Source organism: Scatophagus argus, chromosome 20, assembly GCF_020382885.2.
Source record: "Scatophagus argus isolate fScaArg1 chromosome 20, fScaArg1.pri, whole genome shotgun sequence".
NCBI lineage: Eukaryota > Metazoa > Chordata > Actinopteri > Scatophagidae > Scatophagus > Scatophagus argus.
This window is the reverse complement of record NC_058512.1, coordinates 937,341-953,659: the sequence shown is the minus strand read 5'-3', so window position 1 is coordinate 953,659 and position 16,319 is coordinate 937,341. Positions and strand designations below refer to the sequence as shown.

The 16,319-nt window shown below is 44.5% G+C and overlaps 1 protein-coding gene across 3 annotated transcripts; it reads left to right on the top strand.

Annotated features, from left to right (window-relative positions):
• Positions 1-123: 123 nt before the first annotated feature.
• LOC124051965 (hyaluronan and proteoglycan link protein 1-like) lies at positions 124-15,742 on the top strand. 3 transcript variants are annotated; one of them, XM_046375794.1, is made up of 6 exons: positions 124-547; positions 9,886-10,020; positions 10,930-11,093; positions 11,309-11,507; positions 11,829-12,131; positions 12,602-15,742. In XM_046375794.1, exons 2-6 carry the CDS (start codon positions 9,915-9,917, stop codon positions 12,889-12,891), a joined length of 1,062 nt encoding a protein of 353 aa, XP_046231750.1. In that variant the 5' UTR covers positions 124-547; positions 9,886-9,914; the 3' UTR covers positions 12,892-15,742. The 3 variants fall into 3 exon arrangements, with proteins under 3 accessions (XP_046231750.1, XP_046231752.1, XP_046231751.1); XM_046375796.1 differs by lacking the exon at positions 124-547 and adding an exon at positions 9,438-9,569; XM_046375795.1 differs by lacking the exon at positions 124-547 and having other exon boundaries at positions 9,597-10,020.
• Positions 15,743-16,319: the final 577 nt, after the last annotated feature.

The following is a 16,319-nucleotide window of genomic DNA, read 5'->3' as shown; positions in this document are numbered from 1 at the left end:
TCCTTTGATTTGAGATTAAAGTGAGTTATAAAGTGGACCCTTTGAGTTTCACACCTGTTCATACTTTGATGGCAAATAGGAGCATTTTATTGGAACAGACGGACTTTAAACGCAACGTTTTATCGGACTGTGGGCAGGCAGGAGGAGCAACAGGAGTCGAGGGGCACCTCCTCTGTTTGAGGCTCGAAACAAAAACCCGAACACCGCAGACCCACTTCAGCTTCGGCGTGTTTGTTAAAGCTTATTTCCGACAAAAACACCTGGACATAAAACCTGCGGATTTCACCGGAGTTTCCCGCAGTTTTGCATTTAATTTCACCTGCGTGCGTCAGAGCGCAGACTCCTCTCATCACACACACACACACTCACTCACTCACTCACACACTCACTCACTCACACACACTCACTCACTCACTCACTCACACACAGGAGCAGGCGGGAGTGCGTCTGTGCCATCCACAGCGCCAGTTTGGTTCCACCTTGACGTGCGCTTCATTCCGCATCTGGACCGCCGGAGAGCTCAGGCTTCACCGCAGCGCGCTGACAGGTACAGTACGAGGTTTACTCCTGATACCAACACACACACGAGATGTCACACCGTTTGCTCGTTGGAGCGAGGGAAGCACGCGGTTCTTTTATCAGGTTTTATTGAAAAGGTGCATTGTTATGTTAACTTTAGTGATTTGGCTCACAGTTTGATCCGACGCAGAGCAGAAACAGCTGATGCGCCACTGCTGTCCTGGTGGTTGTAAACAAATCTTTTCTCATGTGAGCTGGGCAGACCACTTTGTGAGCAGGACTTGAGGGGCTGAGACTGAATGGATGTGAAGTGTGCTGAAGAGCCTGACAGCTTTAGCTGCTTTATTATCACGTTATTTACATGCAAAGCATCACGATCAGTTAATGAACAAACAGTTGGTTAACTCAGTTTATCCATAATAATCCAGTACTACAGCAGTACTACAGTGCAGTATTTATGGACCGATGTGACAATACTTTGAGTAAAACTTTGAACACAGGATTTTTACTTATTTCTATATCATAGAGGTCCTCCTTTTACCAGGAGAAGCACCTCTGGAGCTCTCTGATTACCGTTTACTCTTTATATCACAAAAACAACAAGCTGTGCAGCCTGCCAGTGACTTCCTGCTGAGGGCAGAGCAGGCTAGCTGTTTCCCCCTGCTTCCAGTCTTTGTGCTAAGCTAAGCTAACCCTCTGCTGTGGCTTCATGGTGTCGAGTCTGAACGTCTTCCTCTCAGCAAAAGTCTCCCAAAATGTTGAACTGCTCCTTTAAGTCCTCAGATTAAAACCAGCAACAGCATCTCATGCAGTCAGTCTGCCAGAGTGAATATCTGAAATTATTTCGACATATTTTGGTTTTGATTGACTCATTGGCCTCCAGTCGAGTGTGAAACTGCGTCAATGAGCTGAGGTTTGGTGATCCGCTTGTCGCGCTCATCGTGTTTGTCAAAGTTTTCATAGTTGAGGTCGACCAGATTGTTTGGCGAGTGATTTAGAGCCGAGAACATCGAGGGTCTGTGAGCAACAACCCCTCTGTGTGTGCTGGCTTAGACTGGGCGGCTCCACCCTGACCCCCACCCATTACCCCTGCACCCACTCACCCACCCAACACACACACACACACACACGCAGTGTCAACCCCCCAGATGAAAAGGTGGAGGTTTATTCTCACACACACACACACGCACAGTCGACTTCAATCTGATCAGGACACAACAGGTTGAATGAGGTTAAGTGTGTGTGTGTGTGTGTGTGTGTGTGCGTGTGTTCTTTCTATATGTGAGTGTTAATGAAGTAGAGGTCTCCTTATTTGGCTCATGAATGGACGTTTCTGTCATGTTGAGTAATGTGTTTGTCGTCTGCTGGCTGCAGCTTGAAAGCAAAAGTTCCCTAAACACTGTGTGTGTGTGTGTGTGTGCGTGTGTGTGTGTGTGTGCACGCGTGTGTGTGAGGATGTTTTTGCTGCCATATTTATGCAGCAAACATGAACTTAACTTTCCCCTGTTCAGTGAAACTGAAGCAACAGCCTTTACTCAAGCTGAAAACATTAGCAGACTTCTCAGAAAAACCTGCACACGTGTTTGTCTGCGAGCAAAGACGCACCTCGTCCAAACGCGTCCGAACGTGAGGCGGCAGGTATCTGATCAGGACGATCGATCAGCCTTTGTCTCGCCAACACGGTGCCATCTTGTCTTCACACACGCTGAGTGGACTGGACCAGTTATGAGTCGGTGCAGGAACGTTTCGTGAACGTGATATGAAGTGAGAGCTTCAGTAAACAAAGTTAGCCTGCAGCTTTAAATGTGTTAATAAAACACACCAGGTTAGCTGTTCTTTATGCTAAGCTATAAGCTAATCACCTCCGCTTTATCTTTGGTCTTTCTCAACCACGTTAAACCGAGTGGCCTTCAAAGGATAGTGAATCCATCTTGAACTTGTTTTATCCCAATTTTACTCTGTTTAGAAAGCAAGAAACCCATAAGGGAGAGGAAATGAGGCACAACCCCCGAGCTCAGAGTATTTACCCGTTTAATATCATTTGCCTGTGACCAGCGCTGACCTCTGACCTCCAGCTTTCACCCCTCTCACCTCCAGACATCTACAGCCGCCTCCTTTACAACCGCAGCCCCGCCGGGATGAAGAGCCAGATTAACTTGTCACTGTATGGTTTTGCTCAGGGTCCAGGCAGACAGAGGAGTCGTAAATTAGCTTCTCACAGCGGGGAAGGATGGGGTGAGGACAGAGGTGAGAGGTGTGAGGAGGGTGAAGGCTGACGGTGGAGTTTATCTGCTCCTTTAAGCGTCATATATCGTACAACGTTTGAGTGCCGCTGCTGCTGGGCTGACAAGTTCAAAGGTTTTAGGATGGAGACGCGTAACCTCTCTGAGAACAAAACAAGCTCGTTTATCTTCAGAAACAGCAGCTGAACATCTCGGGTGAAGACAACTGCAGCCAGATACATGACCACTTTACAGAAATATCACCAGCTCTTTTTACTTCACATCTGACAGCTTTAGTTGCAAAACAGCTTCCTGTGTTTTGTCAGAAATTCACGGAGCTTCCTGATTGGATGTTCAAGCCTTTAAGCTTCGTTCCCGCTCTCGCTGCTAACGGGCCAGCCGACCGACAGAGCCACTGTGCTCTGGACTGAGGCCTCTTTGTGGCAGCCGCGGTGGTGTGACGGTGACGTGTCGGCCGCCAGGTATCGGACCGGTTTGAACCCACCGCTTTAACCACTGAGGAAAACATATGTGCTGTGCAACGAGGAAACTGAGCTATTTGTGACTACTCCAGGCTGTGTGTACAGTAAATACCCCACCCATCACTTCCTACCCCACCCACATACAAATACATACAAGCTGTCACAAGCGTTGTGTTTGGTGTTTGGCAGGCCGCCTCACCTGTTACATCAGGGTGTTCCTGCTCAGATGCTGAATGTGGCGTCTTTCCTGCCTCAGTTCACGTCAGGCGGAGAGCAGCTCAAAGTAGGAGGAAATACCTGCACACTCGGGTCCATGTTTGGTTTCAGGGAGGAGGTCTCCATGCTGGTGAGAGGGCGGCTTCACTGCAGAGGATTGACACAGAATTTCATTTCTTTTTATAGCCTTGTTTTTACGCTTACAGGCAGCCTGACAAAAAAGAAAAGTGTCGACTGTTTGAACCTCTGCAGTGACACTCGGGGTGACGTCTTATCGGTGGAACAGGAGTGTCAGCGTGAGCTCCAATGTTCTCCAGAGCTCTGAACAGCAGCAGGGTTTGGCCACTCAGATAGCAGCACGTTAAAGGGCCCGCCGTCGCTCCTGCTATTTACACCATCAAACCGTCCAGCCGCAGTCGGATCGTCGAATTCACATCCATCCTATGAATGTGCCCTTTGGTTCAGGACCAAACACCTGCAGAACTGATGACATTCACATCACACGCTATCAGCTAAACCAAGAAATGGTCTGCCAATCTGTCAGTGTGTTAGCAATCTGACATTAGCATTTAACTCAAAGCACAGCCTCAGTGTGCTGCTGGCGTGGCTGTAGACCGCTAACACACACATACCAGTTACAGGAAGTGATCACTGAAGGCCACCGACCAGTCGACTGGGGTTCGTAAAGCTGGGGACTGAACCTCATTAGTGGACGACCTGCGTTGTGGAACAAAGCTGGACACAACTGAATGATTTAATGGACAACATACAAAAACACAGGAATAAATGACCAAAGTAAACACTGGAACATTCTACTTCTTAAAGGTGAATTCCGGCAGTTTTAAACCCGGGCTCTTTATATTCTGCTGTTTAAATGATTCATACTCACCAAAACGAGACCTTTTTGTTAAAGAGTTAAATATTTTAGTTTAACCAGAAACACGAGTCTCGCTTAGGGAGACTTGGGTTGGACTTCCCCTTTAAAGGAAAATCAAAATCTTTTTAACTGAGACCTCCCCTCCCTGACACAACTGAGACAGAAACACAATACACAGCTTGACATCATGTTCTTTCTTAACATAAATCAGAGTTAACGTCAGTAAGACATGCGTGTAATGGAATCCATACGCTTCGCTTATCTGACCGCCCGCTCGGCCCCGAGAGCTGCTGTGGCCCCTGACGTCACATAAACACACACTGTGGAGAGGCCCTCGCAGGTTTTTACTCTCCACGTTCCACTGCTGAAGATGCGAGTCATTTAGGAAAATATGTGTTGGGAAATGTTTGGTGATTAATCTTGTGTCAGTGTCTTATTTGTTTCATTTGTTTGTAAAATCAAATGACAGGATTTTAGATTTCTGGTGTTGCCACAAAGAAGCAGCTGAGTGCTGCTCTTCATCAGCAGATAACCAGACGAACATCAAACCAGCTCGTCTCCGTGTCTTTGTTACCCTGAGAAATGTTGGCAGAAAACTGATAAATGTAGAAACTGATAGCGATAGTCGCTGCATCTGATTTAAGCTGAAAATGTCCAATCAGGGAATACTGATGGACGCATCACACTGAAGTTAAATCGAGGCAGGTATTACATTACGTCTGCTGTTCTTTTAGAGATAACATTCAAATCAGAAAACTTGAACAAGAAACACAAAGATTAATAGAGACTAATAGACTAGTTTTCCTGTCCCCCTTTAAAGATGAAGACTAACTGATTGGTTTGGTTGTTGATCCTCAGATCAAATTAAACCCCAATTTCCCCCAGGGATCAGTAAAGTATTCTGACTCTAAAGAATTCAGATCTTTAACATTTTTGACCTATGACCTATGGCAATGGGGAGCCTCAGTTAGTCTCAAAGGGCTGTTGAGGGTTGGTAGTCCTAAAGTATCAAAAAATCTATACAGACAGATCTACTTAGTATTGTACATTAGCCAGCTGACTTGTGGGCTGATAAAAGGTGCTGAGTTACAGTGGACTTCGTATGGGATCGTATGGGGGAGGAGTTGCGGTCGCTTGGAGATTTTTATGAAGTCTCTGATGGTTTCTATCCACTGCACTTGAATCCTTTTTTGTTATTAATCTGAGCTCAAGTAAACAAGATGCAACGCCGAGTGGTTACCTCCTTCAAGGCTTGACTCATGTGGCTGCAGCTTTAAGTTTGAAGGCGTCAGTGACTTTTGGACCGACTGTTTTGAAGATGTTTTGAAGACGTGGAGAAGAAACAGATGCTCTGCTGATTAGATTTCTAGTTTACAGATGATGTGTTTTGTTTTTGATTGGATTATTTCTAGAACAACGCAAACTTGGCAAGCTGATCAGCTGAGGCCAAAGCACAAGGCAGCTTTCGTGCAGTCGCTGGTCTAAAAGTAATTAAATCTGGATTCTAATGAGGTGGCTGGTTTTCTCAGATGTTACCAGGTGATTCTAGATCACAGCTTCAGAATTCTTGATTAGGCCAATGTTTCTCGGGCAAGGCCGAAAAAGCTCTGAACACAACAAGAAACCTGTTGGAAGATGTTGCAGATGTGGGCTGGTGCAGGTGGTGTCATGGTGGGTTGTAGGTGTGTTTTCTTGGAATACATGATAACAGAACAGCAGAGCAGGTGTGCTTCTTCACTGGGACAGCTGATAGATTTTCAAAGGAGAACTGCCAGCAGGTTAATGCACCACATCACCAACACCTACTACATCAAGATGATTTCCGAGAAACCGTGACAGTGTCTTCAACATGATGGAACATCGTGCAGATATACTGGAAAAGAAAAAGGTGGTTGGCCAGTCAGCAGGTCCTACATGCTGAAATCAGGCTGGTATGGTCGACAAACAACGGACCTGCCACCTGCCAGGCTACAGGGTGCACTGAAACGAGTGCTGCGTTTCCACAAAGACTTGTGAGAGTCACATTAAACGAGACAGAGCATCTGCAGCCACACTTGCAACTTTCTGAGCCTCAGCTAAATGCTAACATGCTCACAGTGAACATGCTAATGTGCATGTTTAGCATGCAAACATTTGCTAGTTAGCATTATGAACAAAAGGTTCAGTTTTGCAGGCATTTACTCATAAAGAGTAAATAAGTAAAGTACACATTAAAGGTTTAACCTGATGATGGCGCTACATCATCATGAACAGCAGAGTTAATACCATTCATCCTGAGGGGAACGTGAATGGTGTTGGACCGAGCATCACTGACCTGATGATGCCAGCCTGCAACACCTTCCAAACTGGCTTCACGGTTATTTTCTCAGACTCAACAAAGCTCATCCAGATCCTCGTCATGTTTGAAAAACTGTAAAAATGTTTAGATTAGTTTTCATGTTGGAGTTCAGAGGTCATAGGACATCTAATGGAACACTTTACTGTGTAGACCGAGAGAAACGGTGGAGACTAAAGAAAAGAGGATAACCAAACAAGGGATGGAAACTTTGAGTGAGTGCCAGAGGCTTGTCTCTGTGATGCTTTAACTCGAGACATTTGTTCTCTCCTCATAATTGTGAATGTGTGATGTTCGAGGTTTGCCAAAACACCGGAGGTCCTGCACTTAGGATTCATCACACGTAAACACTTCCACCTCAAGTATTTACCTGCTGGAGATCGACCAAGAATCATGCACTTATCATACCTATTAAAATAAATGAGGCCACAGTCGTCTGTTCAGTTTATTTGACCTCAGTGTTGAAGCTTTTCTGTTTGGGTTGACCCTCCTTGTGCTTGTGAAAACATTGATAATATGCTCCTGTTTCCTGCCAAAAAATGACTCAATATATTTAAGCTTTGCCAAAATGTGTGGCCTCTTTGTCTTCAAAGTATAAATGTCCTACAGCAGTTTTTAAAATGAAAACTGCATGTAATGTAAGTCTAACAGCCTGTCCACACCTGGCATTTTAATGATTAGAATGAGTCTGTCACACATGTGCCAGCACATGCAGGTAGACACATGCACACACATGCACACTGCTGACCTTTCAAAATAAAGTTCCTTCATCACAGGACTGTATTTGTGAATGCATGTGTTTGTGCTCTCACTCATAACGTTCAGGGACTGGGAGGAGTCCCACGGCGGGACAAAAGATTTCTTCAGACTTCTTCGGTCTTAACCAATAACGGGCTCTGAGCTCAGCCCGTCCACCGATGTCTTCTGCTGGTCTTGTTTTCTGCGCGGCTGAACATGAGTGAAAGTGAAAGGCTTGTTAAGACGGATGTTATTTGCAGTGTTCAGTTAGTTCTGGAAAGTCACGTGATTTTAAGTTTGAGGACATTTTTATTAAGTATAATAATCTGACACTTAGTGGACCCACTTGCTGGCAATAGTTTGTTACAGGAAGTGTGCAAATGTTTGAATTTGAGTTTGAGTATTTTTACAGAAGTGCTTAGATTTTACTGTTAATACTTACTCTGATGGAGTACTTTATTACGCTGTAGCTTTGTTTTCTTAGGTGAAGATTGTGAATATGTTAACACTGAAATATAACACTGACACAATGACTTCAGAAGTGTAATTGCTGGGCTCCTCTGCAGACACAAGCTGCTACTGCGTGGTATGTCCTCATACGTGACTATGACAGGAGCCGTCAACCTGCTGTTTGAGGACAAATACGTGACACACACACACACACACACACACACACCTGGCCTGTAAAGACTTGGCCTTGTTTACCCTGCACACAGATGGATGCTGAGGAATGCTGTCACTCAGGAGGACACTCTGACTCACTGCTCTGTGTGTGTGTGTGGGTCCAGAGATCACACACACACACACACACACACACACACACACTGATGATGTCCATGTGTAAGTTCTCTGTCACAAACAGCTGCATGTGTTTACGGTTAACACCAGGTGATGTGGAGGGTACACCACCTACAGAATACACAGCTAAACTGCGTGACTCGTGAATCAGATGAATGCAGTGGAGTAAAAATACGAATGTGATGAAATGGGGCTACTCAGGTGAGGTACTGATACTTCAGAATTGTAGTTTAAGTACATGAGCTGAGTAAATGAATCACAGTTCTGCTAATGGAGCCTGAAGCTCCGGCCGCCCTGCATCAGTTCTGCTGCAGAGTCCTCCCAGCCTCCTCCACCTCCTGCCCTGCCTGCTTCACCTCCATTATGTCTCACTGTCTTCACCTCCCTCTGTCTCCTCTGCTCTCATTTCACACATCAGCTGCTGTCCTCGTGTCCCACAGAGGACAGTCTGACTCAGAGTCTTTGTTCTTTTAAAAACGACATGTCCACCCCCCCCCCCAACCTGTCCTGTAGTGCGTACTGACAGGGAGGGGGAACAAGTGTGTGTGTGTGTGTGCTGCAGTTTTTCTGCTGACTGCAGGAGCTCCGCCTGGCAGAGGGGGCCAGCGAATCAGCAATTTGGGACTAAACGAATGAAGATAAGGGTGGAGGGGGTGGAGGGGAGTTTGAAGAGAGATCAATCCAAATGACTACCTCCCCCTCACTCACACACACACACACACACACACACACACACCGTGAACTCATGCACAAGTCTCAAAAGACACACAGTATAGAAGTCCAGAGCTGCTAAAATCCTTTAGATTAATTCAGTTAATTAACTGAGTTCTTTGGTCTGATAAATGTCCAAAAATCCCCCCCAAAAATAGAAATGCATTGAATATTTATTTATTTCTGAATACACCCATTTGGTTTCAATGCATGTTTTCTCTCAAGGAAATTATTCTGCTTTCCAATAATCTCCAATAATCTCCAATAATCAGTAGTAAACAACAGTTATTTTCATATTATGAATATAGAAAGGAAATGATGAACTCATTACTCACCATGACACCGCCTGCACCAGCCCACATCTCCAACATCTTCAAAACATCTTCTGCCTTCAGATCAGCCACTCACAAATTCAACCTGTAGAGGGCAGTCTCTATGTGTATTTATAACACAAAATGTAAAGTACAAATACTCTGCACTAAAATGGTGAAGTGTGTAGAGGATGGGCTGCAGAGAGAGAGAGTGTGTGTGTGTGTGTGTGTGTGTGTGTGTGAATGAAGGGGGTTGGGGTGACGCTGCACTGTGGCACAGGCTCCCTCTGAAGTTGTGGACTGACATGCTGCTTCCTCGCTCTGCTGGGTGACATACTTCCTGCCCAGCACATCCTGCAGGTACTCGCGTACGTCAGACCCACGCTGTGTTGTGCTGCTGTTGTGCTGCTGTTGTGTGACGTCCTCTGTAGTCTGAGGCTTTTTGCAGTTTGTATTTGGACAACAACTTGAGATTTTTAGCTTCGGTGTTCGCCTGCAGATGTGCTCAGTGACGAGGATGCAGCCTGTTCTGTGATTACAGGAGGGGGGGGCAGCACTGCAGATAGAAACTGTGCTGCATGCAGAACAACTTTTCCTCTGTGGTATAACTAAAGGAAACGCTGTCCTGTCATCATCGTGCTGTACCTGCTCTCACGTGACCTGTGTGTCTCTGCAGTGATCAGACCTCCAGTTTGGTGAGTGAAGATGATTGCTGTGCTGATCTGTGCCTTGATCGCACTCGGCGTGGCAGAAAACGACTTGGACACTCTGTACCCTGAGCTGGAGCACTCGAGAACCATCTATGTCACAGGTGAGTGTCTGTGTGTGTGTTTGCTTTATTTCTGTGATGCGGTCACACAGATTTTCTTCCTCTTCTTCTGCGTCTCTGGCGTCTTTCCCTGAGTTTCGTTCGTGACACTCACTCTGCAGTGTTTCCTCAGTTTATCAGTTTGTTGAGCTGCCGTGGCTCGCTGATAAGGCTGCTATGTGGGGATCGTGAGCTCAGCGAGATAGAGCTATCTCATCTGTAACCCCAGATGAAAGCTTTGTTTGAACGTGCCAAGATTTAAAACACTGTAAGGAAAACACAGCTGAGGTGCAGAGAGTTAGTGGGAAGAAGAAGTCAGGTCAGTTAGCCGTCCACCTGAAATCCCATCATGCCCCTCCCGACCAATCAGAGAGTCCTCATTAGACGTACAATATCACCCCGATGAATCTATGATACGTTACTCAACAGACAGTAATGTAGTAGAAAAATAAAATAATTAGTAACATGTAATACATTTTGGAAGCAACTTTCCCAACACTGATAATAACCAATTAACTAAAAACTAAACAATAAATAGCTGAAAATAAACTAAATAACAACAAACGAATGAACAAACTAATAGCTAACTAGTAACTAAAACAATCATGAACTACTACTAATAACAATAGTAAACTAAATGCCTAAAACCAATTAATTAACTAATTAACACCAGTAACATGAATAGCTAACTTATGCGTAATGACTAAGTAAGTAAAAGCTCAATTACAAAAACTAACTGCTAGCTAACCAACTATTTAACAGCTAACACCAAACTTACAATGTAACTAATTATAACCAGCTAAATAACTTAATGCAGAACGTGGGATCAACGTGCCATACAGTGACGCAATACAAGGAATTGTAGTTGATATTCATTGTGTTATTTTTCTTAACCGTGTCGCTGTGCTGCAGAGAACGGCCCTCGGCTCTCAGTGGTGGCAGAACAATCCAAGGTGGTGTCGAGGCGAGGGGGAAACGCCACTTTACCATGCAAGATCCAAAGGGACCAATCACTGGCACCGAATCGCAAGATGAGGATCAAATGGACCAAGCTGACCTCAGACTACCTGAAAGAGGTACATTAGAAAGTACATGTGTTTTTATAGATATTTCTAAACTTTATATGAAATTAGAGAAACATTCTGCTAGTTTTTCTGTAATTTGTAGTTTGTTATGGAATGATCAAATATGATCATTCAAAAAACAGTTAAACACTTTCTGTTTCTTTCTAAATAGTAGAAAGGACACTTCGTAGCATCTTACAATGGACTGATGCCTCTTCTTTGTCCAGGTGGATGTCTTTGTTGCCATGGATTATCACAAAAAGAGTTATGGCAGTTTCCATGGACGCGTTCACCTACAAGGCTCCTCTCCCATGGACGCCTCTCTGGTCATCACTGAAATCACCCTGGATGATTATGGGAAATATAAATGTGAAGTTATTGATGGGCTGGAAGATGGAACGGTGGTGGTGTCCCTCGACCTAGAAGGTGTGTGAAAAATAATTGGAGTCTAACAGGCTGCAGTCAGACTAAATTTAGCACCATGGGCAGCGACTGCTTGGGGCAAAGTCAGGAGTCGGTGTAAGCATAGTGTACATCAGCGTCAGAGCAGCTTCATTATGTTTGAGAGCAGCTAGGGTTGCCAGCCATGACTGCCTGAAGCCAGAAGTGCTGGCTGCAGCCTGACAGGGACTGTGCTTACACAGCGAGACAAGTCATTAGGTAAACCAACACGATCCAAGACAAAATTGACAGATGCTAGTTTTGTCTCCTAACTGCTGGTCATCTGTTTCCTGCCTTTCCATGTAGGCGTTGTCTTTCCCTACTTCCCCCGTCTGGGTCGCTATAACCTCAATTTCTATGATGCCGAGCGGGCATGTCGGGACCAGGATGCCATCGTGGCGTCCTTCGATCAGCTGTATGACGCGTGGCGAGGAAAGATGGACTGGTGCAATGCTGGCTGGCTGAGTGACGGCACGGTCCAGTATCCCATCACTACCCCCAGAGACCCCTGCGGAGGCAAGAACACAGTGCCAGGGATTCGCAACTATGGCCTGAGAGACAAGGAGAAGAACCACTACGACGTGTTCTGCTTCACGTCCCACTACAAAGGTGAAGGACCTTTGCGTGTTTACCTTCCTTTAACCGGGTCTACCCCAAAGACAATAGTTCAATAAAGCACAGCAGGCTGCAGGCTCAGACCTCCTTCAGCGTTGTTTGATAAGCAGTGGTGGAGGAAGCACTCAGTCCCAGGCCCTAATGAAAAGTATAAATGAAACAACTTGAAAATATTCTCTTACAAGTGATTAGTTCTGGTGCTATTTGTTATTCACTGTTCATATAGATGGATGACATGAGAGCTCCCCAAAAATGAGGCCAAAACACCTGGATGAATTTAAATACCTGACACTAATTGAAAAAAACCTTCTAGTTAAAGGCCCAGTTACTTTAATTTGGGTTGGCTCTATGATGTTTTTTCTAACAAGTACTATAATATTCTGTGTAGAATATAATAAACAAAAATGTGCTTTTCTATCCTGATGTCTTTGTGCTTATTTGACTGTGTCTCTGTTTCTTCCCAGGTCGGTTCTACTACCTGATCCACCCCTCTAAGTTAACCTATGACGAGGCGGTCAGGGCGTGTCAGAAGGACGGTGCTCAAATCGCAAAGGTCGGCCAGATGTTCGCCGCCTGGAAGCTGCTGGGCTACGACCGCTGCGATGCCGGCTGGTTGGCTGATGGCAGCGTCCGTTATCCCATCTCCCGCCCCCGCCGGCGCTGCAGTCCCACAGAGGCTGCTGTGAGGTTCAACGGCTTCCCCGACAGAAAGCACAAGCTGTACGGAGTGTACTGCTTCAAGGGCCACAACTGAGCCACAAACACACACACACACACACACACAACGTGCAAACACAGCATGCAAACACACACACACACACACACATTCATACACTAGTGAACACACTTGTGAAAAGAGACAGGAGGGGATCTCGGATTATTGAGCAAACACATTCAAACTGTGATGCTTTATTTCATGGAAACCTTAAGACGTTATTGTCAGATAAGAGTCATGTTGTTGCTTTGTAATGTGGGACCTGATACTCTGCAAGGGATACTTTACACATATTTAAGGTTCATATTATTTAATCAATGCCTTTGAAGGAGGTGGGGGGTTGGATCTAAGCTACAGCCATACTGTCATTCAAGAAAGGACTGGGCATGTCTTCTTACAACGAACGACACGTCTGAGCTGAGTTTCGCAGCAAAACAGCTCGTGGTTGGACGAATACTTTGGGCACTTATCTGGTTTTGTTTGAGACCTGGAAGAACATCAGCACAGCCACGACGCTGGAAACACACGATAAGAAGGAAAGAAAGCTCAAATCCTGTGATACTCGTCAGGTAGGAACACAAGCCTAGCACAACAAACCTGACCTTTGTTGTCCAGATGTAACAAGGTGCTACGATTGGTACTTTGTACTTCATCATACCGTGCAGTATTTTATGTTTTTATACAAATGTGTTGGACCAAACATCAGTGCTGAAACGAATAAGAAAAAGGAACATCCAACTGTTAGCATTGTTTTGTTTCCTAACTATGTAGAATGTTATTATCTAGAAATATCTTTCTGTTTATGACAATTTTTGATAAACTATAGAATTATTTACATTATCATTTTTTGTCTTTTGGTCAAACTATCCGAGTCTCTTTGGTTTACATAAAACATAACACAACAGTGGAAGAAATACACAAATGCTAAAGTCGTAAAAAGATATGAACTTTGCACTAAACATGTAGAAGAAGCCTAAAGGAGGAAATCTCATCCTATGCAGCAACAGAAAATGCCTGGCATGAATGAAAACATTGTTGTGCTGCAGAGTCGCTCTACAAGCTGACAGTAAAGAAAAGCTTTGCAGCTGTATCTCCGTTTGGCTTCATCGTAGACTTCAGAGCATGACTTAGCTTCTACAAGTAGCTGTCTGTGTTGATCTACACACACTATGTAGCGCCTTGATAAACTGCTATTTTTGATACATGCTGTAGTTTCTTATGGTGATCTGTGACCTCAGCCCCTCTATACGTGACTACGTTAACGTGTTAGCCTACAGCTCCCAATGCAAACCTTTCCAATCTTTCATCAACTGTACAGATGTTAGCTAGCTAGCTAGCTAGCTGTAAGCTAGCCAGCAACAGACACATGGACTGACTGTAGGAGAGTCTGTGTGAGTTTGTCTGAAGCTCAGCTACTGAATGAACTGTAAACTAAGCAGAAACTCAGGGTATTTCCCTCCAGTCTCCCTCATTTTCGATATGTTTATGAAGCAGAGTCATTTAAGTTGAAGCATTTTAACAACTTCAACAACATCAAGTAGAAAACAAATACATCTTGTCAAATCTTTTCATTGACTTTGTATGCATTCATACAACCTCCACAGTTTGTCCAACGTTCTGATTTTAAAAGGCATGACGAAAACTACACTAAAATCGAGCATGAATCTAAACTTAAGGCAGGTTCCAAATGTGACGTTGGATCATACAGAAGACACTGAAGAGATGGCGAAAATTTTAGATGAACAGTTAGAAACTGACTCCCCCTTAAGGTTTGCATAGGGAACACAACGTAAGGAGTGCTGAGATCACAAATGGGCCAACGCCAGGCCCTGAGTGAGCTGGTTTTCCTGGCAGCAAATGGTTCCCTGATTGCTATCTGAGCTCTGCAACGGCCGACCTGTCTCCAAAGCACAGATCAGATCCAGCAGGCCTGCAGCCAACCTGCACCAGCCTGCTGAATGAGACAGAAATACAATACATTCAAAATGCTAATAACTCCTGCACTCCTTCCATGTAAGGGTACCAGAGAGCACACCGATCAAGTGTAAGCTCAATGTTTAAGGTCACAGCTGACTTGGACTCTGGCTTAGGTCATCCACTCGGGCCTGTGCAGGTTTTACTTGGCTCCGCCTTTGACGCCACTGAACAGTCTACTAGACTTATCACTGAACTGCCAAACACACTCATAAAAATAACTTTCTATAATGATTAGCCAACGACTATGTGGGAAATCAAATGTTGATTTTAAAAACAGCTGTGAAGTAAACACAAGGTCAGTTATTGTAAATGATCCTCAAACAAATTTAAAAGGGAGTGAGTGATTATGCAGGAAGAGAAGATTATTGAGTCTCATTCTCCAGAATCGCTTGCTCAACCTAAAGTTTCAGTTTGTAAAAGGAATAGTTTGACATTTTTTAACCCTCACCTGAGCATGTCCGGTTGTGTACAGATTGAAGAAATGATAATGCGCTGATTAGTACAATGTAGAGATGCAGATTGACGCCACTCTCTTAAATAAAAGGCTACAGCGAGCAGGTGATTAGCTTAGCACCGAGGCTGAAAATGGAGAAACAGCTTCTCTAAAATCCTAAAAGGTGCTACTAGGCACATTTCTTAAATTGAAACCACGCTAGCTGTTTCTTCCTGCCTCTGGTCTTTATGCTAACCAAAGCTAATCACTTGTTTCTCAAGCTGGAGTTAATCATTAAGCTTTCAAAACAGTTGATTTATTTCCCAAAGTGTCAAGCTATTCCTTAAGACAATCAAAGAAATTAATTTGGGTTCATCCGACCAACTTTGCCTGTCAGGAGCCCTGTTAATAATTGCAGAGTCCATGAAAACCTTAGGGACCCAAAGACAAAAGGACAATAAACCAGTACATAAACCACGACTCTGACTCCGTCTCTTTTCTCAGGGCTCATTGACTTCACCGATTATCGGAAATACATCATGATGACTTGTGAGCAGTTAACAGCATTTTTATAAAGGGAAGTCAGCAAAGCTCATGTCGGCTGGAGCCGAGCTGTAATTTACTTTGCTGCTCATGGAGGGTGCCAGGTGCAGTTCCTGGGTAATGTGGTAATGTTCTCAACATGTTTCCAAAGGGAGGGGTGCTCACTGGACAAACATTTTCCTCACAAAAACAGCAAGGCCATTCATGGTGCTGCTTTCAGTTGACTTGTAAGTGAGGTGCAGGATGTTGCCAAAGCACAGGGCTGTTTTAGGAGCTCGAGTGACAGCACGTTGGTGACGTCGTGAGCGTTTATGTTGGTTCATGTTCTCAGGCTGGTTCGTAGGAGGCTGTTTGTTTGAAAGGGGAATGGTGGGATAACACAGGTGTCACTTTATGCAAAACATACACATTGATTTTTGTACAATAGTACAAAGTTGAAAATCTAAATGGAAGCTTTATCCTTTTCTTTGACAACTGCCCTCTCAGAAAGTGCATATTTTGGTTCAAATTTCTG